Raw genomic sequence first — 24,038 nt, 5'->3', positions numbered from 1 at the left:
GGGAGTAAGGGTTCAAAGAAGGGGGTGTCTAACATAGGGTCTCTTGTAGTGCCTATATGGAGCGGCACCTCCGTGAAAGTTTCTCCCAGGCGATTCGAGTGCCAAGTATGCCATTGGAGATGGCTTGGTGGCATGTAGCTGCTCCAAACATTGCTCATGAGTAAGTAGCATGTTGGTTAACTCTTCTATGATTATTGTTTCACTTTTGGTTGTTATGGCAACCACCATAGATTCATACTCGAATCTGATTCCTCCAAGGATTTAAAGCACCAGATTGGTTTCTGGAACCCGATGTCCAACGCCTGTGAGATCGTTCGAGATGGATTTTATCTTTTGTAAGTATTCAGTCATGAATAGCCCACCCTTCTTCACTGTCCATAGTTGAAGCCGGAGTTGCATGAGGCGTGCACCAGATTGTGAGGTTACCATTTTCTCCAACGATGTCCATGACCATAAGAACCTTTAGGTGGTGCAAGGGGGGCCAGTGACTTGACCCAAGACTTCCTCTAATAGTATTGACAGAAGCCAATTAAGAAGACATTGGTCTTGCTACTCCCAAATTACATATTCAAGATTGGCTTTGATCTCCTCTACACCGATTTCATTTCGAGTTACTATCGTCTCAACTGGTGTTACGGACTCTCCAGAAATGAATTGAAATAAGCAATGACCTTTTAGCATAGGTAGTACCTAGGATTTCTAGAGTGTGTAGTTCTTTTGGTTTAGTTTTGTCAATATTTGTAGTGAACGAGATTTCAGCCATAGGATTGTTGAAATTTTCGTTATAGCTCTGATACCAAAAAGAATAAAAACAAATCGATAGAAGGATATATTGTATTAATTCTTATCGTACAACCACAATTGTTGATACATTATTTAAAGAAAAATAATGATAAGTAAAGATTCATAATTTGTGGGATTAGATTCTTAATTTACGTGATTAGATACCGTCACTAAAGATTTGGAGATAATTGTAAACCTGATCCGGAATCTCTAAAATCATGAGAAATATATCCTTAACATGAGGGATGGTAACAAGGGTGATGACTCTACTTGACCCAACCTGACCCGACCCGACCCGGTTACCCGGGCCCCATCAGACCGCCTAATCGATTTTAACTTTTTTGTCATGAATGCTTTCGTGTTCAGCTTACATTCTCTTTTGATTTGGTGCCAGCTTAAAAGCTGTGAAGAGGAAGTGGCCACAACAACACAACGTATAAGCTTACGTGACGCTCTGGACTCTCTTTCCATTTGCCACTGATTAAACTTAGTGGCACTAGTCTCCAATAAGTCAACATTTTGTGATAATTTTAGGTCCAATTCCAAAGGAACTCGAGAGTCTCAATTGGAGGCCCAACATCATGCGACATTACAACTGAAGCTTCACAGAAGTTTTCAATCAAAGCCAATAACACTGCCATTATATAGCTCTCCTCTCTCCCTTCATCAGTCATTTTTGTACCAAACTATTCGATATCAAAATGGCAGGTCGCACGATAGTCCTGATCAAGGTGGTTTTGGTGGTTTTCTTATCAGTTTTTCTTCTTCGTTTGTCCGTGGCTCGCCTACTTCTGAGTGGAAGTGAAAGCTCAAGCTCAAGCTCAAGCTCTGCAAAGGAGGGAGTTGTGTTTGAACAACTTAACAAGGGCTTGGATTCGCAGTCTCAAACTTCCGGTTGCACCAATGGGCCTAATACCACTGGTGTTCCTTGTCCAATTGGTCACTGAGTTGAGCAACTAAGTCGAACCGTGGCTCTGTGTTGAATGGGGTAATTAAACAAGATATAGTCTTCCTTATATTTCGATTTTAATTTCTCAAGTTTAGCAATCTCATGTCATGTACTTGATTGTCATCCGATCGAATCCTTTAACTATGTGAATGCTTAAGAAAAACAATTACAGTAATCAGAGTGTTTCTGAGTAAAAAAACTGTGAATGTCTTTGTTCATAGAGTTTAATTGATCCCAGGTAAGCAACTATTGCATTCACCATCATACAAGAATTTTACCTCTGGGGCATAGCCGAGTTGGTCATCATATAGTAGATTAAAAATGAACAAGAATTGATTCCCGGCAAAAATACCCTCTCATATGGTGGCCTTTTCGATTTCTTAATTTATCTCTCTACATATGGATATAGGGTTAATTGTGTGTGGCGCTTAGAGTCAACGTATGACCTTTTATAGAAATCATTAAAGAATCTTGGCCCCACGGGATGCTACAATTGGTACTCTAATAAAAAATGATAATCTTAATTAGCCTCATTGACTATCTCTGGGGTGATTGATCCGACCCCACGGAAGTTTCCCATCGGCCACCAGGGTAAATCGGAAAGTGCATGTGGCGGTCAGCCCAGAAGCCTAACATCCTTTGATTACACCCCCCTCCATTTGGAGGAAAAATTTCTGTAAATACACCGTAGCTTAAATTCGAACCGCAGGTACCTAGGTGATAACCTAGATGTTCTACCGTGACACCATGACCCCGGGGGCGCAATTGGTACTCTACTAAGTCTTAGAGTTAATTCCCAATAGGAGAAAATTATGTTTTCGTTCATGTAATTTGTACTTTTTTTAATTTTAGTCATGTTATAAATCAATTTATATTTTTAGTCCAATAACTTGTAATATTTTTTAATTTTAATCATTTTTCTCTAAAATTAAAATTTTACATCAAAAAATATCCAGCTGACGATCGGAATACAGAGTTGTAACTTGAATTTAGGGGTTTTGATATTTTTTTATATGACCTATGTGACTTTTATTTTTTATGATCCATGTGGATTTTGTTTTTTTTTTAAAAAAAAAAATTGAAATTGAAAAATATTATAAGTTATTAGACTAAAAATATATTTATTCACTAAAATTGAAAAAAAAATATAAATTACATGACCAAAAACGTAATTTATCCTTCCTAATAGGTAAAAAAATACCTTCTTAAGTGTGCCTAACCTTTCTATGCAAAATGCCACTTAGTAGTAAGGGTAAAATACTTTATGATTTATCTACTTGTTTCTTACCAAAGGGCCAATGATATTGAGCTGACTTTGGACACTTCAGGTTATATATCATTGCTTTAGATTTTATTAGTCAATATCGTGCAGACGAATCGAGCCTATTCATAGCTTTTCGAGCCAAACTGCATGGAATATGTTTAATTAATTTTTTTAAGCTAAATTCTAGTTCATAATATGTTACTTCACAGATAACTAGCTAAAATCTATTTATTTTTTTCATAATTTTAATATAAATATACTCAAATTAAGATTTAAATTACTCCAAATCTATTTTAAATTATAGTTAATTCAATTTTACTCGAATCAAGGAACTCGAATTTTAAAAATTCTCACATAATTTTAGTCATGAACGACCCATTTATTCATGAACTCGAGCTTTTATGCAATGCGAATTAATTAAAAAAATATATGAAAAAAATTATTCTCAATCAAATCTCATTAATTATATTAGTTTCTACCCATGATTCACAAGGAAAGATTGAAATTTTTCAAAACTTAAATATTAATATTTTCATATTATTAGATTACATTGTATTAGCTAGAGCATCCATAATACTCTCATTAAACAATGTTAAAAGGGTTGTGAAGGGGTGTTATCCCTTTTGAACGCGTTCAAGTGGGCTGGGGTGGGTCAGCCCTGTCCCACCCCACTAATGTATTTTTTTTATTTTTTTAAATTTTATTTATTAAAATAGTTATAAATTTTAAAAGTAAAAAATTGAATAAAAGAAGTAAAAATTAAATATGAGAGTGTTTTTTAATAATAATATTATTATTTTTAAATAATTGAGTGTACTGTGAGAAATAATGAGTGTTAATGATAAAATGAATATACGTGAAAAAGATATATTGTTATAATAAGTATATTGCAGTGGAACTTATATTTTTTGATGAGATGATGGATATTATATGAAGTTAGTATTGTGGATGCTCTTAGTTTGCATTCTTAATTATTAATTTGTTTGCACACTAATAAGATAACCAAAAAAAATCTTTTCTACTCGTCCTGAGAAAATCAAATCCAAAAGTAATAGTTTGTAAATCCCAACGGTAGACATATATATATGCGTTAAATAAATAGTGAATACAATCATGAGCTGAATCGACAAAACTCAGTATCATGTTTTATTACAGAAGAAGTAAATTAACTCTGATAGCTAGCCAAATTATAGACCGTATTATTCCAAGAACAATTAGCAATCAGCAGAGAAATTAACTGCACGGGCACGCAGCGATCGGAGCATTCAGTAGTACTTGGGCATGTGGAGCACCACCTTCTTGGGCAGTTCGTCTTTACGCGCCCCGACGATCCTATCCACCACGCGCCCCTCCTTCAGGAAGACGAACGTCGGCAGCGTCTCGACTTCCAAATCCATGGCAACCCTCTGCCATTCAATTAACGACACCGAGCAATTAATTAACTGTAACAGCATGCAGAAGACCGATCGAAGAATTAATTTTTACCTTCAGTTGGTTGACGTCCACCCTGAGGAAGATGACACCGGGGAACTTCTCGGCCAGCTCGGAGAAGAGAGGGGCGATCACACGGCAAGGCCCGCACCAGGGAGCGGTGAAGTCGACCACCACCTGTAGGATCGATCAGCCCCAGTAGTGTTCAGTTCGTTTTACTGGAGGAGCAAATTAATTAATTGATGAATCGGATTCGTACCAGCTTCCTGGCTGCGTTGGCGAGCAGGATTTGGCGATTCCAGTCGCTGGGGGTTTGGCATGCGATCACGGATCCCTCCATTGCCATCCTCCTGGGCTTTTCTCCCTCGAATCACAGAGCAAATTACCAGATCAAAGAGGACTCGCTGCTGCTGCTGCTGCTGCTGCTGTCTCTCTGCCTCTGTTCAGCGTGCTCTATTTATAAGCCAAAAGGCTCGAATTAATGTCATTTCTTTTGAAAATATTGTATAAATACATAAATTGGAATTCCCTTGTCATCGTCGCTCCAATCGCGATCGCGCTATTTCGCCGTCTTTAATTTAGTCTTTCTGCAAAATTAAGAGTACATAAAAAAAAATTACGCATCGCTCACGTTGCCATCCACCGCGATAAAAAGGTTGGCGGCTTTGAGTTGCCACTTGGTGTCTCGATGCCTCGAATCACTTGCGCATTCGAGCTTGCATTTTTGGATAGATTAGTGCAATTTTACCACTGATCCTGAAAATTAATTATGAAATAGACTGTCCGACTTCATATTTTGTCCATAAAAAAAAATTCAGTAAGCACGATGACTTCTAAAATGATGTCCCGATTTCACCTGTAATTTAATCGTCGTAAGTGTGTCCTATATAAAAATTATACCCTTGGTTATTTAAGAATCATCACATCTAGTCCCGGCGCAATCGATTTTTATATTCGTTTACACTTTTGAGTGCCTAAACTGTGGATAGCTTGTTGCCGGATTAAACATGATTGTAGTTTAGAAATCATTGTGGAAATATGATTCTTGCTTGGTGGCGTCCACAGCCACTAGAAGTGCTCGTAATTAAAGAGATAGAATCGATTCAAAGAGGAATGTATGGATTTAAAATGCATGAGACGTCCTATGTGAAATGTCAATGGAATATTATGTTGCTGTCTTTCGTTATTGGACGCGTCTAAGTAAAAAACTACTGGCTGTCGAGATGTGAAGCGAATATCGAATTGTTTTCGAGGATAGCCGCCGTCCATTGGCAAGTTTTTTAAAGACGGGATGGGGACTAGGGTCACATCTCACTTTTGTGCTGATTTATGGACTAATATAAATCACAATGTTTGACATCATGATTAAATTATTTTAATCTAATATAAAAATTACAGGTCAAATTTAAACATTTCATCGAACTAAGCTTTTTGGTAAATTGAACGGAAACATTGCCTAAAAAAGATAAATATACGTTAAATTATAGAAAAAAGAGATTTTATACATCAAATTATTCCATCAAGTATAATCTAGTATTATAAAGGTTCATGCCTGCTCAGGGAGCTAAAAGATTGATAAATCACTGACACATCTTACTGCAGCTTTGTAAAAGATGCAGGTTATTCAGTACAAATTGGTGAAAACTGATACTTCCACATGATAATTACAAGAAAACGATTATGAACAAGAGAATGGGTCAATTAAGTCTTCTAATGCGAGTAGACTTTAATGTCACGACCCAAACATATATGTAAGAAAGAACTAGGACATACAAGAAAGAAGGAAAAAATGGTACAACAAAAGTATTACCCTCTGTGATCAATGAACTCCGTCGAGCATTAGGCTGTAGTGTCCAAAGCATCAAGCTGTAGTGGCCCCCGCTGGAGAAACAAACACATCCTTTATTTGAAACCTTTATATTGACTAGTAATAGCTAATAGAAAATATACCTGTTCTGCTGCAGTTATGCTCAACCACTTTGCGCCCTCTTCCAAACAATCACAGTTCCATCTGAATCAGATGAAGCCAACAAGTTCTCTCCATGATTCCAAGCAACTCCAATAACTGTGGAGCCATGGCCCTGCGGGAAGAAGAAATTCGATCGTAATCACAATCAAGTATGGAGAGTGCAAAATGAATAGCAGAGGTCTGAAAGAAAGACCTGAAGTTTGTTAACGCATGCATGCTTGGGCCGAGTCAAATCATAGAAGTAGACATTTGCATCTTCACTTCCCGAAACTAGAACATAAAATCAACTATTTAGTCAACTATGTGACCACTGAACGGTAGGGGAATTGGAAATTATGGTTTAAACATTAAACTCCATTAACAAACCAGAGAATAAGATCAACATATTAGAGCTCTTACATCAAATATTCTCATACAATGATCACAACATAAATGATGCAAAACATATGGTTAAGATTTAAGTTAGATCATAAAAGTAGAAGATTATTTTATTCTCAAGTGCTTTTCCAGCTGTAACATCCTTTTAGCCAATACCTAAGTTTCCAAAATACTCAGAGAGTCGTGCTTTTCCAGCTGTAACATCCTTTTAGCCAAGTTTCCAAAATACTCAGAGAATCGTAAGGGAGAGTTGTAAGGGGGATATTTGATTACATTTTGCTTTCAACACTATTTGAAATAGATTTTATTAAACCTTATCTAAAGAAATTGGCTTTCATCTACTTCTTCAATCATTAGCCTTGTCATTTGTAACTTCTTTTATAATAGTATTCATTCTCTTTGTCCATCTTCAATGGAGAAAAAATTGACCAAGCAAAAAATATCCTCTTTTTTGTGTTCCTGAAGGAAATGACCCAATCTTTAGTCACAATACCATTCTCCATGCTACTGACTTCAAACAAGAAAAATATCAACAGCTGAGACCATGATTTTCACAGATCCGAACTAACGTTTAAAGAAATACCTACACGATTTCCATGACATACGAAGAGCAGTACATGGAAGTTGAGTTATTCAGATCGTGCAGTAATCTGGGATAACAGTAGCTAGTTGACTTGCAATGCTGACAGAAGCATCCAACTAAATAATGATGGAATCTACCAGTAGTAACACAAATAAAACCCATTTATCTCCTAATATTGGTAGGTGCTTTCGTAGAGAGAATGCATGCAGAAGGTTTTGCGTCAAATCTTCTGGGGAGGTATTTTCTTGTTCATTGCTGAATTCAGCACCCCCTCTCACTCTCAGGATCAATAGCAAGAGCATAGGCATCACAGATTTAGGATCAATAACAAGAGCGTAGGCATTTTCACAATTGAGTAAGAGGGTGTTTGGCTGAGCTTATAAGCTCTCTAAAACAGCTTATAAGCTGTTTTGGAGCTTATAAGCTCTTCAAATTTGTTTGGTAATTTTTTTTTCAAACAGCTTATAAGCTGTCAAAATAAGCTGTTTTGGAGTTTATAAGCTGTTTTTTAAAAAGTATGGAAGACTCTACTTTTTAAAAAAAGATCTTATTTTAATAATTTGTTTATCTAAAATATCCTTATATAATTTCATAAATCCCCATCTTATCCTCCATAAATTTTTATAAGCCTAATATTTTTTTATCTCCGCCGACTTTTCTTCCAACGTTGTGTCATCTTCTCCGCCAATGCCTCTTTCTAATTTTCTCTCCCCCGATGTAGAAATTCACCCAAAACCTTCTATTAATAAAAATCTCAAAATCCTCTATTAATAGTATTATACCCTTTTTGGTAATTTTATTAATAAAAAGATCTTATAATACCAAACACATCAATATCTTTAAGTTGATTGTAATAAGTTCACCCGAATACTTTAACAACTTATTTTTAAAATAAGACCTAACAACTTATAAGCTCCTAAAACAACTTATAAGTTGTACGAGCTTATAAGCTGTTTTTAATAAGTTTAGCCAAACACCCTCTAAAATGACATTGCTTGGAATCTAGATTTCCTTATCAGAGCGCTACTTGTATGCACTTGGTGAGCATATAACATTTGGGCTTCATTCCAGAAGCTAATCATTTGACTGATTTTAAACACCGACCAATTTACCCAAGGGATGGGCAAAAATCCTGACAAATCCAAAAAGAAAATTCCAATTTCAATTTGGGTTTCATATTTTTTAATTATTTGAAAATTTAGGGATATACCATATAGGAAAAAAAATATATTATACATTGGATATTCTTTGATTGATGTACAAAAAAGAGAATTATTTTTCTCGAAAATTTTGGGTTTTGCATACGGATAGTTTTGATAATTCACATCCTTCCAAGTCACCCCTAAGTTAATCAAGCATCTTGATCACTACCCATAATCATAAGTTATACTGTTGTTTAAGCAATAACTCACTTTTCATAAACATAAGACATACTGAAAATTTGAGCAAAGAGACCGGTTAGAAAGAACACTAGATTAGTGTGATATACAAAAGATCAATACCAATTTTTTTTTTTTTTGCTATATTGACTTTACTAAAAGAATTAGATTAACAGAAGTATCAAGCTTAGAATTTTGCAAAACACATTGCCAAATAGAAATGGACATACCTACAAACTCCCCCTTTCCGAGGGAAAGCAGAGGGCAGAAAGAAGCACCAATGTTATGCGACCTTGGAGCTAATTTGAGAGAACACAGTAGAGTTAAATATCCTTGAACTTCCAGAGCGACACTGTAAAATGAAGCATAAATTAGTTGAATAAAGATAATTGTTCAACTGGATGTTGGTATAGGACCAAGGAAAAATCACTAATAACCTGAAGAAACAAATATTTCCATCTCGGGCACAGGCAAGAAGTACAGGTCCTCGTGCAACAAATGAGAATGTACGATATTGTACAGTTGTAATTGGAGATTTACTCCTGATACTTCGATTCTTATGAGACCTAGATATTGCTCCTGTATGAGAGTTGACTTTAACAGAGTATATACATCCCTGTGATTTTTCACTCAAATAGTTATTTTTTGCAATTAAATTGTATTTAAGAAATGTATTTAGTTCATGTGCATCAGACCATAACCTGAGCGTCACCAGCAAAGAGATGTTGTCCAGTGTGATCATTGTCCATAGCTGTAATCTCATTTTCAAATAGAAGTTTAGTAACAACATGTCCTGTGCTAAAATTGAGTTCCTGAGCCACAAAAGAGGGTCAATCAAATAATAAATCAAAGAAAGCAACCAAACATTGAAGTAGGTTTTACAAGAAATAGATGTAGGAAATGGAAACTTACGTTGATTTCTTTGTTCCCATTTCCAACAGAAAGCAAGTTGTTATTCACCTACAATACCCAGCAAAGAACATGCATAACAAGGATGAAATATAGTATATGAGGATACAATTTGATAATTGTGACTGTAAGAGTAACTTTCTGATTTCAAATGGGAACAAGACTTGTCCTTCAAAGAGTTCCATATGGGGAACAGTGTATGTTTTATTATTCTTCCTGGAACTTAGCAAGAAGGAACAAATTGCAATAGTTTAATACATAACACAAAAATTACTAGAGATTTTAATAATTCAATACAACTTGGTGTCCTGAGGTAAATATTGTTATTGAAATACACACACACACACAAGTAAAGCCAGGGTAAAAAAAAAAACATACAAAGAATAAGTTGCCATTTATGAAAATACAATGAAATTACACAACAATCTCAAAAAAAAAAAAAAAATTTAAAATCCTTTAAATATTTCAAAAATAATTAATTTCTACATCTCTCTATTTATTAAAGAAAAAAGTTCTCCTTTATTTGCCATTTATCTGCCTTATAGTTAGCAGCAACCAATATCCACTAGTGACTCACTATAAAATCACTCTCTCTTATTAGGCTTCACCCTTTCTCCTTTTTTCTTGTCAGATAATTCAGTTCATATACAGCTTGCAGGACACAGCCTTACAGGTTCACTAGACACTAAAGCAAAACAAAATAACATTTTGAATGGTAGAATAAGCAGATAAATATCTTCCAGAACTGATATTCTTGGTAATAGTTATTGGAAGTAATGCTGCAAAATTGATAAAATAGTCAAAAAGACAAATTGCCATGCCTTGAAGAACTAGCAAAGAGTTGGCCTTATTCTCCCCGAGTATCTTCTACTGGAAATATAACCAATTTAAAATATTATTTTTTATTTCTAAATGAGGATTGTGAACATCCATGAATGAGATTGTTTCCTCAAGAAAATGAACATAATTTCTTTCTAGGGTGCACAACACTTCAAGCCTACTTGCTCTTAATACCCTCCAATAGTAATAACAATTGGCACCTGTTGGAGACCCCATTATGTATCTCATTTTGTTCAGTTTGGTTTCTCAGGCACAAATATTCAGCAATATTGAGTATTTTAACAGTCAATATACCATAATGAAACCAACTACAATCTTGGCAAATAGAATAAACATGGAGAGTATTGCAACACATCATAGTGAAAACCCACCAAATGTGGCTTCTCAACTAGATGAGTTGATGTGTGCTCACTAGCCAGAATTTGTCATGGTGTATATACTTTTATTAATTCTAAATAATAATTGCATAGAGCGACAACCAGTGAGTCAACCTCCAATAAAGATCCCTTGTACACCAAGTCATGATACTTTCATTATGATCCAACTTATTAATTAAGAATACATTGAGAATAAAAATCGATGCACAACAATATCCTCAGAAAGTATATGAAAGATATAAATGCTTATACAATAGAGCATGAGGATCAGTGGCACCAACGTCGTCTATTTCTGAAGCTAAGCATTTTCCAAAGCACAGCAAGGTAGTTATCTCAATGAATATAATATAAATAATATGTAGAGAGACCTTAAATATAGAAAAAATAAATAAACTATCATTAAAACTCGCAATGGTTTCACATTATAACTACATGTTGATAGCTAGTAATAGAAGTATCAACTCATGTTGAACCTCAGATTCTCCCATTAGGGCTTATAAATATACATCGCCAATTTTATTGTCTCTACAGATTTGGCGGCTAATGCTAAATAATTATATTTCTTTAGAAATATAATAGATCTTATACTTAATTAATTTTTGTAAACATCATTTATTCTAAATAATTTTTCAGTGTTCACCAAATATGTGTCACACCACATGAGCCATGTTGTGACCCAATCACATGTTGTTTGTGATCTTTTTAAAATCCTTGCCTATGTTCTTTCTTGATTCCTTGGTTTTTATTCATCAATTCTCTATAATTTTTCACTGACCCTGCACTTTGGAGGGTGATACATGCCTTAAAAAACTATTCATTTGGAAAATGGTTAAGAGCATCTGTAATTGTAAGCACTTGCTTGGCCTAATGACTCTAATTGCAATAGGTGCCCAAGGGAAGCCCACCTAGGGAAAGATAAGAAACTCAAGCCTCTCCTTGCCAGCCTTAGGAGCTAAAGCAAGTGCCCAAATGCCTTTCAATATTTAACTGCATTGGATGCTATAAGTTTGAGAGTTGCTAATTCTTTAAGTAGACATGCTCCAAGCCCATTAGTTTTACATTGACAAGTACAGCAGCCTAATATATAAATATACAATTAGTATCTTTCCTAATCTTAATAGTTTAAATGTTTAGGCAATTTTAACATGGTATTAGGAGGTCCAAGCTTCAAATTTGCTTGTCAAAAAAAAATAATAGTTACCCACCCATAGCTCTGAGTCATGAGCCATGAGCCATGTGAGCGTGAGGGGTGTATTGAAGTTGGGATGCTCCATACCCATTACTCTCACGTGGACATACAACGGTCCAATATATAAATATAAATGTAGTCTCTTTCCTAATACTCAAACTTTTGAAATTAGTGTTAGTTAATCAACTTTAACAATAATAATTGCTTGCAGAAGCTAGTTTCATATTTTAAGACTCGGGAAAAATTACAAAAAGCATACAACAGGTAAAGGGATTTTAAAAGCTACAATTCAGCACAAATTGTTTCAATCTAGTTAGAACATGGAAAATAATTTTCCAAATAGGATCACGAGCTTATGAAAAACTTCACAACAAATGGAGAACTAGTGCAATGTTGAGCCAGTAGTTACTATTTTTCTCATGCAACAATATGTCATGCAAAACTTGTGTAAATCATATTGAATAATCAAGCATTATCAGTAATTATGATCCATGGCCAGTTTTTCCTATGTTGTATCTTTCACACCAACACAACAAATACAACAAAATGTTGTATAAATCTCATTGAATAATCAAGCATTATGAGTAATATGATCCATTGCCAATTTTTTCTATGTTGTATTTTTTCCACCAACACTGCAAACATAAGAAATTCTCTAGGAAGGATTATGTGTACCTTATCACATTCTCTAATCGGAGATGATCTATTAGTTATGAAAGAAAGAATATAGATTCTCACTCTTGTTGTATTTATTCGATTGTTTCTATTAATCAAGATAAAAAGAGCTAAAAATAATCAAAATTCTTGCGATTTTCCAGAGAACAAGAGAGAATTAAAAGAAAAAGAAAAAGTGGGCGAACCGGATGAAATCTAATGCATAGTTGGGGTGAAACTCCATATATTATTCGCATGCAATGACCTTTTGATACATCCCAGACGCGGACAGTTTTATCCATTGAAGATGAAGCAATGTACTGATTGTTGGATGAAAAATCAAAATCTGTAATGCAGTTAGAACTTCAAATAGAGCAAAGGAAAGATAGCTGCAACAAAATTTGGCATGAGCATCTTCATTTATAAATGCTGAATATTGATAGGAAAAAACAACATTGTACATATTGCACAAGAAAAAACAATCATGTATCTAGTTGCTAAAAGACTGAAATAATTGTTAAATGGGAAAAAAATATGTTTGCTTATCTTGTTACATATACACATTGCTATCTTATTTAGTTGCTATTATAACTATGCAGCAGTAAATGCAAAACCATCTTCTCATTATTTGTAGTGTGCTTCTTTGATGAAAGAGGATCCGAATATCTTTCATACTATTTTTAATAATTTTTTAGTTTTTTTTGGTATTTAAGGAATTTTTGGTATTAGGGTATTTTTAGAAATTTTCGTCTATTGTTTTTTTTTATTTTGAATCAGTTTAGGGATTTTAGGATTGTCAGTCTATTTAGAATTTTTCCTTTCTATCAGGATTTATTTCTTTTTTGTGTTTTAGGGTTTGAAGTCTATATAAACAATTGTTTGGGTTGATGTAAGGAAGTTTTTGATTAATAAGAATTTGTGGCCGCACCGTTTCTTCTCAAATGTCAAGTTTGGTTATCTATCTCCAGACATACTACAAAATTAATGGGATTTAGAAGATCGCTTCTAGTATTCGTGCGCAAATCAATGAAATCGATAGTTTACGTGTATGAACGTGATATGGAGCAACGAGTTCGAGAGATGATTGATGAACTGATGGGTCAGATGGACAGGGTTGTGGAACAACTTACTAAAAGGATGGATGCAATGTTTGAAAACCAAGATAGAAGAAATCCAGTCCAACTCCGTCACCTGACAAACTCGGATGTTGAAACGGGTGATGGAGGGAGGAGGATGCTTATGAAGAAGAAGTAGAGGAGGATCGCAGGCGTTGGGAGACAAGTATGAGAATTGAAATCCCTGAGTTTCATGGCAGCCTACAACCAGATATATGCATCCGCTCATTCAACGAGGTGGATGAAGTCGACGACGATGAGAGAGACGAGCACAAGATCGAAATATTTGGTGATCTAGTTTATGATGATAATGAATTTGATGAAGTTGGAAGAAGAGGATGATGACAATAAAAGTGTGTCTTCGCTCTTCTTTGATGTTCGACATCAAATGGAAGTTTCTCCGACAAACTGCCTCCCGAAAGTTGATTCCTTGCCCGATAGCTTCATTGAGATTTGCGCTGACCTCTCTTTGCCACCTCCTCCTGACTACGAAAAGGGATAGCGTCGAAGATTGTCCCAATTCAATGGGGAGAGATAGGATTTTAGAGTCAAAACCTGAGCAAGCATACCGAAGAGTGAGGTTTTCTTAGGTACAACAACCGGAGGAAACAGCCAAAGAGACGACAAGAGTTCGGAAACAGGAACAAAGGACAAGATGGAATTGCATCCAATAAGTCTAAAGGAAAGCAGTGAAACAAAACATAAAACTATAAAGCGTAACACAAAGTCAGATAAAGAGCTGCTAGAATTTACTTTGAAGTATCAAAAAGTTGTAGCAAAAAAAGATGTAGCGATCTCTGTTCGTGAGAGGCTTGAGTTACTTTGCAGGGAGTTGCAATGTCAGAATAAAATGTTGATGGATGAATGTCAAAGAGTATTCACTGAAGGACTAAACATGAGACAAGATTTATTTACAATGTTCAGTGATGCAATAAAGAATATCAGCAACAAGCTTGAGGTGCAAGAAGATGAATGCCTTTCTCAGCTCAATGAAAATGAAATGCTGAGAAATAAGTCAAAGCTCCTTGCTAACCAATATGCTCTGCTGAGCAACACTTTGGCCAAAAGTTACAGTAGAAGGCATTAGAACTTCAGTTTGCTGATCTCAAACTTTAGCAACAGGAAGAGAAGTCAGCTAAGGAACAAACACAAATTCAATTATATGTTTAACAACTTTCATAACTTTTGACAATAGAAAAAGATTAAAGATTACAACTAGCAGTTGATGAGGAGAGGTTTTACTAGTTCCGTGATGTCATGCTCGTCGGCGGATCGACGAGGATTTCCAAAGTAGCTGCCAATAGATTTTACCTAGTTGATGTCAAATGATCTTCCTCCTAGGCTACATCCCGATGTCACTATTCTAAACTCGAGGATGATTTTTTTCAACCCGGGATGACTAATGCAGGAGAATCCAAATATCTTTCATATTATTTTTAGTAATTTTTTAGTTTTTTTTTGGTATTTAAGGTATTTTGTCATTTAGAGTATTTTTGGTAATTTTCGTCTTTTGTTTTTTTGGATTTCGAGTCCGTTTAGGGATTTTAGGATTGTGATCTGTTTAGAATTTTTTCTTTTTGTCAGGATTTCTTTTCTTTTTTTTTTGTGTGTGTCTTAGGGTTTAGAGTCTATATAAACAATTGTTAGGGTTGATGTAAAGAAGTTTTTGATTAGTAAGAATTTGTGATAGCATCGTTTCTTCTCAAACTTCGAGTTTGGTTGTCTATCTCCTAGCATTCTATGGAATCAGGGTTTAGAAGATTACTTTCAGCATTCGTGCTCGAATCAATGCAATTGATAGTTTTCCGCTGCATCAATCTTATTCTCAAAATACACGTATAATCAATTCTCGTACTGCAACTTACACGATAGAGGCTATTTTAAAATTTTAAGCCTTACATGGTATTATATATTTTATTTCCTCAAATCTCTTAACTTATAATTAAAAAATGTGTTCAGAGTTTATTCATTTTAAACTAAATTCAATATACCCATTTTGAAACAAGAGCCAAAACTTATTTAGCACTCATACCATGCTTTTGTGATCATGGATTTCATCCATAATTTCATCTTTTTTGGAATTCATAAAAATCTCATGCACATCATGCATTTTTTATTATTTTGCATCATAACCTTTGCTGTCAACTAATATTTTCACAAAAAATATTCTATGGTGGAATATTTTTGTTCGAACAAGAACATATGACATCCTATCCAATAGACAAGAAATGTCAAAATTTTCTTTAAACAAAAACAGTCAGCCCATAAACAATCTCTGATCACTATCTGAATCATTGCTACTGTACATAAACCTTATGCCTTAGGAATGCATCATGTGTATAATAAACTTACAGAAAAAGGTTGGCTTGATATACCAATTTAGCTAAATTAATCTAGCTTAATCATTTCAATCCAGCATCTGGCCTAATCCTAGTCCTTGTCAAACAAGTTTTAACCATTTTGCGCAAAGGTTGAACTAGACTCTTAGCTAAGCATTATTTGGTTGGCACTGGTTGGGAAGATTCTATGTACAGTTAACCCACTGAACAGAAATTGACTTTACCTGGCCATCCTATGATCAGTTTTTGATCTTCTCTTGTCCTTCTTTACCCCAAAACAATCCTAGTCAATCATTGTCTGATACCTAAGAGTGTTCAAAATTATCGCATAATGCATATTCTAGTTTAAACATTCCTTCTTTATTTCCAATAGTGTTAATTTATATATTTTACAACAGAACAAATGTCTTGAATAGAAAATTAACTGATACATTGACATGGATAGAAGTAACATATGTGGAGCAAGAAAATTAGTATTGTGACAACATCATGTTTCACCATGGAAAAGAACAAAATGCAAAAGAGAGCCACCAAAGCATACTTTGGCATCCAAAATGAGAACAAGACTAGAACTTCAAATCTTTATAGACATACTAAAAGATGCTCTACTGGACCTAAACAATTAAAGAGCCTGCATACATACATCATCACTACAAGTGGATCCAGATCAAGGAAAACTATATGTGTGTGTGTGTATCTTACTATCTTATTAAGAATTTGGACCCTTTACTAACTAACTAACTCTCAATTAATTTGGTAAAGCCCAAAATTAAATTACGTTAATGTCCTTTTTTCTTTTCACACCGAAAATAATTTCAAGTTTTATTAGTAATTTCCACAGACGCATTAATCAGGGATTTAGAGTTCAAGACTCAGTTACGATGTATTATTGGAAATTTAGAAATTTTTCTTATTAATCAATTAAGATCTAGAGTTTGAGACTCAGCTACGGTGTATTATTAGAAATTTTTCTCATTAATCAATCAGGGATCTAGAGTTCGAGACTTAGCGTATTATTGAGAATTTTTCTCATTAATAAATTAGGAATCTAGAGTTCGCAGCGTATTATTGAGAATTTTTCTCATCAATAATTTTCTCTTTAGTCCCACATCTTAGGATCGACAACACTACGAGCAAAGAAACTTCTATAAATATCTTGAGTCGGCGGCGTTAGAAAGTATACTTTTCTCGACTTTTTGGCTAAAATCAAGTATGATATTAAATTAATTTTTTATAAGGGGAGTCCATTACAATAGCTTGCTGTTGGGATTCTCGAGCGTCACCCTCGCATTGCACTATTGCATGGGTTTGGCGCACCCTTACCAAGTTTAATTTATGGGCCTTTTGGCTAAGATTAAATGTATTATTTTGGCGCCATCTGCATTGCATTATGTCAAAAAAAAATTTAGAATAAATAATATTATCATTGAATAATGTTGGCTAATTACTTACAGAAAATATTCTTTTTATAAAATTTACGTGTATTCATATATTATATTACACATGCAACGTGTGTGCATGATCACTAATATATATAGGAAATCTCATACAAGATTCATCAAATTACTTGTTGAGAACATTTCCATAGGTATCCTTAAACTGAAATGATAGATCATGAATATACAAATCAGAATTGGTGAAGGGACTCTTTTGTTTATATTCCGAGTCATTTTCCTATTTTGTATGCATGCGAAACACATCTTAATATTCATATCTATATGCAAAATACTTTGTTCCTAGATGAAAGGAAATATCTGCACAACTGAAATGGTGGAAATATTAAGATGAAGAAAACACAACATATCAATGTGCTTGGACATTTTTTAGGCTCAATGAACAAGCAAGACAAATATGAACATTAGTAAGCTCAACAAGTTAAGATTTTTGGATAGTTTCTAAAAAAGAAGGTCAAGCAAGCTCTTGACAAAAGCTCATTTATAAGCTCACTCATACTACAAAGTTTCATCAACAAGTATTGAATTATTAATTTTATGCATGTATATTATTAGCACAAATTATGATGGTATGTTGTTTAAATAGTTATTTAGTTTGTATGTTAATATGCTCACATACTAGAATGATTAAGAGTCTAGTTGAGCTTAGTACTTGCTAAGCTTCAGGCCAACAAGCTTAAGAATTGACTCTTTTATTTATTAGGCCACTATGCGAAAATGTTTGAGCCCAAGTTAATAGTATCTAACTTATCTAAGCTTAAGTCTCCTCTGTTAGCCCATAACTAAATGGATTAAATGGGAGTGTTATAATCTCCCTCACTTAAGGATTAATGTTCTCATTAAAACCAAAACTCTAACTCATAGCCGAGAATCTTCTCTAATTGACAGCGTGTGAGGCCCAATGGTAGCTTCACCATCACAAAGGCAACCATTTACAGTACCTCACAATGCCTAGGATTAGGCTATCTCACTATGCATAGGATTAGGTTGCTCTAACACCAATTATCACATCCTACTTAGATGAGAGAAAAGACTTATTAACTTAACAGAAACTACCATTGGGCCAAAATATTTAAGCTTAAGTTATCAGTAACTAACTACTCATCTAAACTTATAAAGCTCCTCCATTAGCCCATAGGACATCATCTTGGGTATTTGATAAGCTTGATTGACAAACAAAGGAGAGTCTAGCCAAGTTTAGCTTGTTTATAGTAGCAACATCAACTTTGAAATCCTCAATATGGAGGAAATGGAAGGGAGACTAAGGTAAGCAGAATGAAGTAGAATAGAATGGAATCAAATTTGAGTCAACCAACCTGTGATAGCTTTTGAATGTCCTTTCAACTGATGACTTAGAGATGGTTGCTCAGAAGCGTTACAAATTGTCAAGCTTCCATCCGATGCACCATATGCAAGTAAATTGGAACTCATGTGTCCAAATTTTACAATTGTAGCTGGTAGTTGGACATTTTAGTTAATATCAGATTATTGGCTTTAAATGTAAGAGAAAAAAAAATGAAAGGATTCTTTCTTATCAGTTCAAAGTACCTGAAGCTCTACAGTTGTCAAAGATACAGTGCATTCCAACAAATGAATATGCAGGTTCAGCATGCCGGATCTGCCTGTCTGAATCAAGGCTATTATAGTGGCCAAAAGATAGGTTGGAACCTCTTAGATCCTTCAGTATAAAAGTTCCACAATTGGTTGTTTAGGTAGTGAATAGCAAAGAACATATAAACCTGAAAATAAAATGTGAAATCGTTGACAAAGAAAATAAATGCACCACCTACTCTGCTAGAACCCCCAGTGTCTGTGTCATAAAGTATAGATTGTGGAACTGATGATGGAACCCCACGGCCACTGACACATCAATTTAACATCAAAAAGGGAAAAAAATATCAAGTTATAAAGAATAAACATTGACAAACAAAGAAGAAGATATTAATTAGAGGATAATTTGACAAAAAGTAATTGAATTTAGAACGGGTCTGTTGAATTTGGCAAGTAAAAAATAACCAGTTTAATTGATCTTCAAAACTATGTAAAGCTACTCTGTATGCAAAAGCAACGAACATCCGACTTCAGTGCCTACCTGTTACCAGCACTGCTTGACTGGCTGGCAACATTCTCCCATTTCCTAGGCCTTCGAATAAAATTCCGATATGCGACGTATCCTCTCCCATTGCATCTCCACTCCTTACAACACGAATTCCGTATTCAATCACAATCCCCCAAAATTTTACCAATTTTACCGACAAAACAGCTAAGAACCGAATTTTCTATATCTAGTACGAAGGAAAGCAGTACCTGCCGACGATCGATACCCGGCGAGGAGACAGCTTTACGGTGGATAAGGAGGCGACGAATTCCAGTGTAGTTCGGGCTGTGGTGAGTAATCGGGGGCTGGAGAATGCAGCTCAAAAACTCGGGATTAAGATTAGGCCGCGGCTCTGCTTTCTCCTTGTCAGGCTCCACTAGTTCTTCACCTGCCTCCGGCATATCTCTCGCGTCAAACAAGATGCCTTTAACGAAGCTCGCGTTCCTCCTTGGATCTAATACCAGAATAACTCGAGGGGTTAACGATGCAGAATAAATGGCTACAGCATGGCAGCAGAAGTGTAATAGGAAACGTACCACACTCCGGCAAACATCAAGCTCCAGTTACTGGAACCGATTCAACTAGTTCAACGAGATTGAAACTTTGTTTGCCGCAGTAGATAAATCGTCGCCACCGAATTTGGGGTCGGATCGGATGTCTATGGACGCCAATCAGCGGATGGTGATTCCGCGTGCACAGCTAGCGGAAGGGAAGAACACGGCAATAGTCGAATCAACTGGAAACAGAAGGGAGATCGGAATAGATGTTCGCCGCCTCAAGCCTTTCCGGATCTCGGCCGAGGAAGAAGAGGAAAATGGATTTCTTTTGCAATTCATATGATTTTTGAAAAAAAATAATTTGTGAAAATGAATGGACCTTATGGTCAAAAGACCAAGATGTACGACTCTATGTCATCCGACGGGGCTGCTTCACTCATCGAATCAATGGCTTGGATTGCTTTCACCGGACATGAAATAACTCGGGGTCCACGTCGGATCCACGCTGGGAACCAATCATTTCCACATCAAATCTTAACGGTATGATATTTTGATGAATTTAGGAGAACAAGTCAGAACTTATTTCAATAATTATTTTTATAAAAGGCATATCTTAATTAAAAAAACATTTTTAAAAAATATATATATATTATATTTTACACCCTAAAAATATTTTGTTATAGGAATTATGTCTGTTATAATATAAAATAATATAAAGTAAAACCAGTTTATTAATGCTATTAATACATATTCATACATATTTTATATATAACATCTAACCTATATCACATTATAAGGAGGATATGTCAAGTAAAAAAGTGTGAGCGAGCTTTAGAGTGGGTAAAAGAGAGAAATGATAAGGCATGGAACTAGATTACATCGCTCCTAATAGAAAACTGGTCAATATCCCATGATGAGGACCACAGATATGGGCATGTGAATATAAATGTAGTTGAGTGTGTCAATTCAATTATGAAAGATGTTCGTCGTTTACTTGTTGCTGTCCTTATCGAGAACATATTTTATAACATGGTCAAGTACTTTGATAATAGAAGAAATGTGTACTCTGATCAGATGGCCAATGACAAAGTGAACATATCGATCGTAGTGCCTCAAACTGCTTGATAGACGTCTGAAACTGCATACACCCATCAAGTAACCTCTTTCAATCGTGAAGATGGAGTTTTTGAAGTAAAGATCGGATACTCCCGCGAAATGTGAAAAGGAGGTAATAAGTAAATAGTACATCTTTGCCTTTAACATTGCAGTTGTGAAAATTTTCAGGAGACGAAGATACCTTGCATGCAATAGCAGCATGTATGACAACTGGAAGACATTAGTTTGTTTATGTAGATGCTATGTATTTATTATCAACTACAATCAAATATTATAGAAGTAGTATTCATCCCTTGGATAATGAGGCCTACTGACCAATTATGGAAAATGATGGTTGTTGATGCCTAATACTTGACCAAAACACGAAGAGAAAAAAAGGTAAGCCAACGGGAAGAAAGAGAAATGAGACGGGCGTTGGACCATCCACAAGAGGAGTACAACATTGTCGACATTGTGGCCAACCTGGACATAGTAGAAAAACTTGTCCATATATTTGACTCTTTTTCATGTGTAACTTCAAATATTTTGTACCTTTGTAAAACATGTGTTTTTTAATTACCTTTGTAAGCCATTATTGATATTATGCATGATGTACTTATATTGACAAAGATTATGTGTGTAAGTATGATATAATATTTGATATACATGTATTCATTTGAGTCTGCATACAGATATGGACCATAAGCTTAGCCACACCGATTATCTTAGACATCCAGGTCTAGTTGACAGTGAATTATTACACATGCAGACGTTGCATAGATCTGAAACAATGTGGGATAATGTGGTAATAAAATAAATTATGTCATTGATTTCTTTCCCAAAGTATTTGTACGCATATGTTATAATCATGATAAAATTAATTTGTTGTAAATGTTTCTTCAGGTTAAAGCAAGTTGGGGTGAGTCATATGACGTCAGTTACCTTGAACTTTTACTTGTGAAGTGAATCGGTCTACATCAAAATGAGTATAATATTCAAAATGATCATTTTATTTATTGGATGAACTAGCAAAATTCTTGAGGGTTTTCCAGGTTGTATATCATCGTATTGATAGAACACTTTGTTAGGACCTTCGGACGCGGCTAGAGAGGGGGGGTGTGAATAGCCGACCCCAAATTCTCGTTTCTTCCTACAATTTGAGTTAGCGCAGCGGAAATAAAAAGTAGAAACGAAAATGGAGAAGATCAAACCTCAAACATGACGATATAACGAGGTTCGGAGATGATACTTCTACTCCTCGGCGTGTCCGTAAGGTGGACGAATCCTATCAATCCGTCGGTGGATGAGACCCCGGAAAACCGGCTAATAAAAACTCCTTCTGGGTGGAGAAACATCGTCACAATCTCTCTTGCAACAGCAAGATCAGAGTACAAGAAATACAGCAAGAAGCCAAGAACAATATGAATGTAAAAACACTGGTTTGCTTGTCTTCTCGTCGACTGTTGATGAAGCAGCAACTTCACGGATGCCAACCACAGCAACAACTGTTCAGTTGGAGACCCAGCCGAGGGAAGCTCACACGAAGCTTCAGGAATGAAGAGCTCAGCAAAGCTCAGATCGCAGGAGCAAGAAGAGGTCAACACCTTACTTGTTGTTGTTTTTTTTTCTGTAGAGGCCTTCAACCTCGATTTATATCCTGAACCTGCGAAGAAGACAAAGAAGACACAGAAATCTAGCCGTTGTGACTCAACGACTAGACCTGGACCGATCAGGCTCCACCCTGATCGATCCAGGACGGATCTGATCAGTCAGGGGACCGATCAGGCCCTACGCTAATCGGTCCCCAAACCGATCCCAACTCTCACAGAGAGTTGGTTGCGATCCTTGATCGGTCTGTGGACCGATCAGGCCATAGGCTGATCGGTCCCCAGACCGATCCCAACTCTCACAGAGAGTTGGTTGCAGAGCCCTGATCGGTCTGTGGACCGATCAGGCCATAGGTGGATCGGTCCATAGACCGATCCCCCCTATTCCTTCTCCCAATCTGTTTGGTTACTGATCGGTCACCAGACCGATCAGATGACCCACAGTGAGAATTAATGTATCACTGGATCGGTCAGCAGACCGATCCAATTTCCCAGCCTTAAACCCTAAAGCCTTCCTGATCTAGAGAACGAGCTACCGAGCCCTCTCCGACTTCCACGTCCGGTCCAGAGAACGAGCTACCGAGCCCTCTCTGACCTAGTCCGGAGAATGAGCTACCGAGCCCTCTCCGACTTCCACGTCCGGTCCAGAGAACGAGCTACCGAGCCCTCTCTGACCTAGTCCGGAGAACGAGCTACCGAGTCCTCTCCGACTTCCACGTCCGATCCAGAGAACGAGCTACCAAGCCCTCTCTGACCTAGTCCAGAGAACGAGCTACCGAGCCCTCTCCAACTTCGTCCGATCCAGAGAACGAGCTACCGAGCTCTCTCTGACCTAGTCCGGAGAACGAGCTACCGAGCCCTCTCTGACCTAGTCCAGAGAACGAGCTACCGAGCCCTCTCTGACCTACCATGCCAAGCTTCCATACTTGGACTTTTCTCCGTGTCCAGCTCCCTGCTTGGACTTTTCCCGTGCCAAGCTTCCATACTTGGACTTTTCCCGTTCCAAGCTCCCTGCTTGGACTTTTCCGTGCCAAGTCTCCATACTTGGACTTTTCCCGTGTCAAGCTCCCTGCTTGGACTTTTCCCGTGTCAAGTCTCCATACTTGGACTTTTCCCGAATCAGGTCAA

At 36.1% G+C, this 24,038-nt stretch overlaps 2 protein-coding genes and 1 pseudogene across 2 annotated transcripts; 1 reads left to right on the top strand and 2 right to left on the bottom strand.

Annotated features, from left to right (window-relative positions):
* Window positions 1–4,045: 4,045 nt before the first annotated feature.
* On the bottom strand, window positions 4,046–4,964 carry LOC121983254 (thioredoxin H1-like). The gene is made up of 3 exons (XM_042536205.1): window positions 4,687–4,964; window positions 4,482–4,604; window positions 4,046–4,402 (listed from the first exon to the last, which is right to left on the bottom strand). The coding sequence occupies exons 1-3, from the start codon at window positions 4,771–4,773 to the stop codon at window positions 4,262–4,264; spliced, it is 351 nt and encodes a 116-aa protein (XP_042392139.1). The 5' UTR covers window positions 4,774–4,964; the 3' UTR covers window positions 4,046–4,261.
* A 1,035-nt stretch (window positions 4,965–5,999) lies between these two features.
* Window positions 6,000–20,544, bottom strand: LOC121981867 (WD repeat-containing protein 13-like). The gene is made up of 14 exons (XM_042534626.1): window positions 20,248–20,544; window positions 19,921–20,165; window positions 19,706–19,809; window positions 19,404–19,473; window positions 19,162–19,291; window positions 18,930–19,067; window positions 12,912–13,051; window positions 9,649–9,696; window positions 9,438–9,548; window positions 9,174–9,352; window positions 8,967–9,088; window positions 6,590–6,666; window positions 6,378–6,508; window positions 6,000–6,308 (listed from the first exon to the last, which is right to left on the bottom strand). Exons 2-13 carry the CDS (start codon window positions 20,110–20,112, stop codon window positions 6,398–6,400), a joined length of 1,422 nt encoding a protein of 473 aa, XP_042390560.1. The 5' UTR covers window positions 20,113–20,165; window positions 20,248–20,544; the 3' UTR covers window positions 6,000–6,308; window positions 6,378–6,397.
* Window positions 17,339–17,481, top strand: LOC121983684 (annotated as a pseudogene).
* Window positions 20,545–24,038: the final 3,494 nt, after the last annotated feature.

The sequence above is a fragment of the Zingiber officinale genome, chromosome 5A, assembly GCF_018446385.1.
Source record: "Zingiber officinale cultivar Zhangliang chromosome 5A, Zo_v1.1, whole genome shotgun sequence".
Taxonomy (NCBI): Eukaryota; Viridiplantae; Streptophyta; class Magnoliopsida; order Zingiberales; family Zingiberaceae; genus Zingiber; species Zingiber officinale.
Note: the sequence above shows the minus strand (reverse complement) of the source record. Positions and strands in the feature narration are given on the sequence as shown.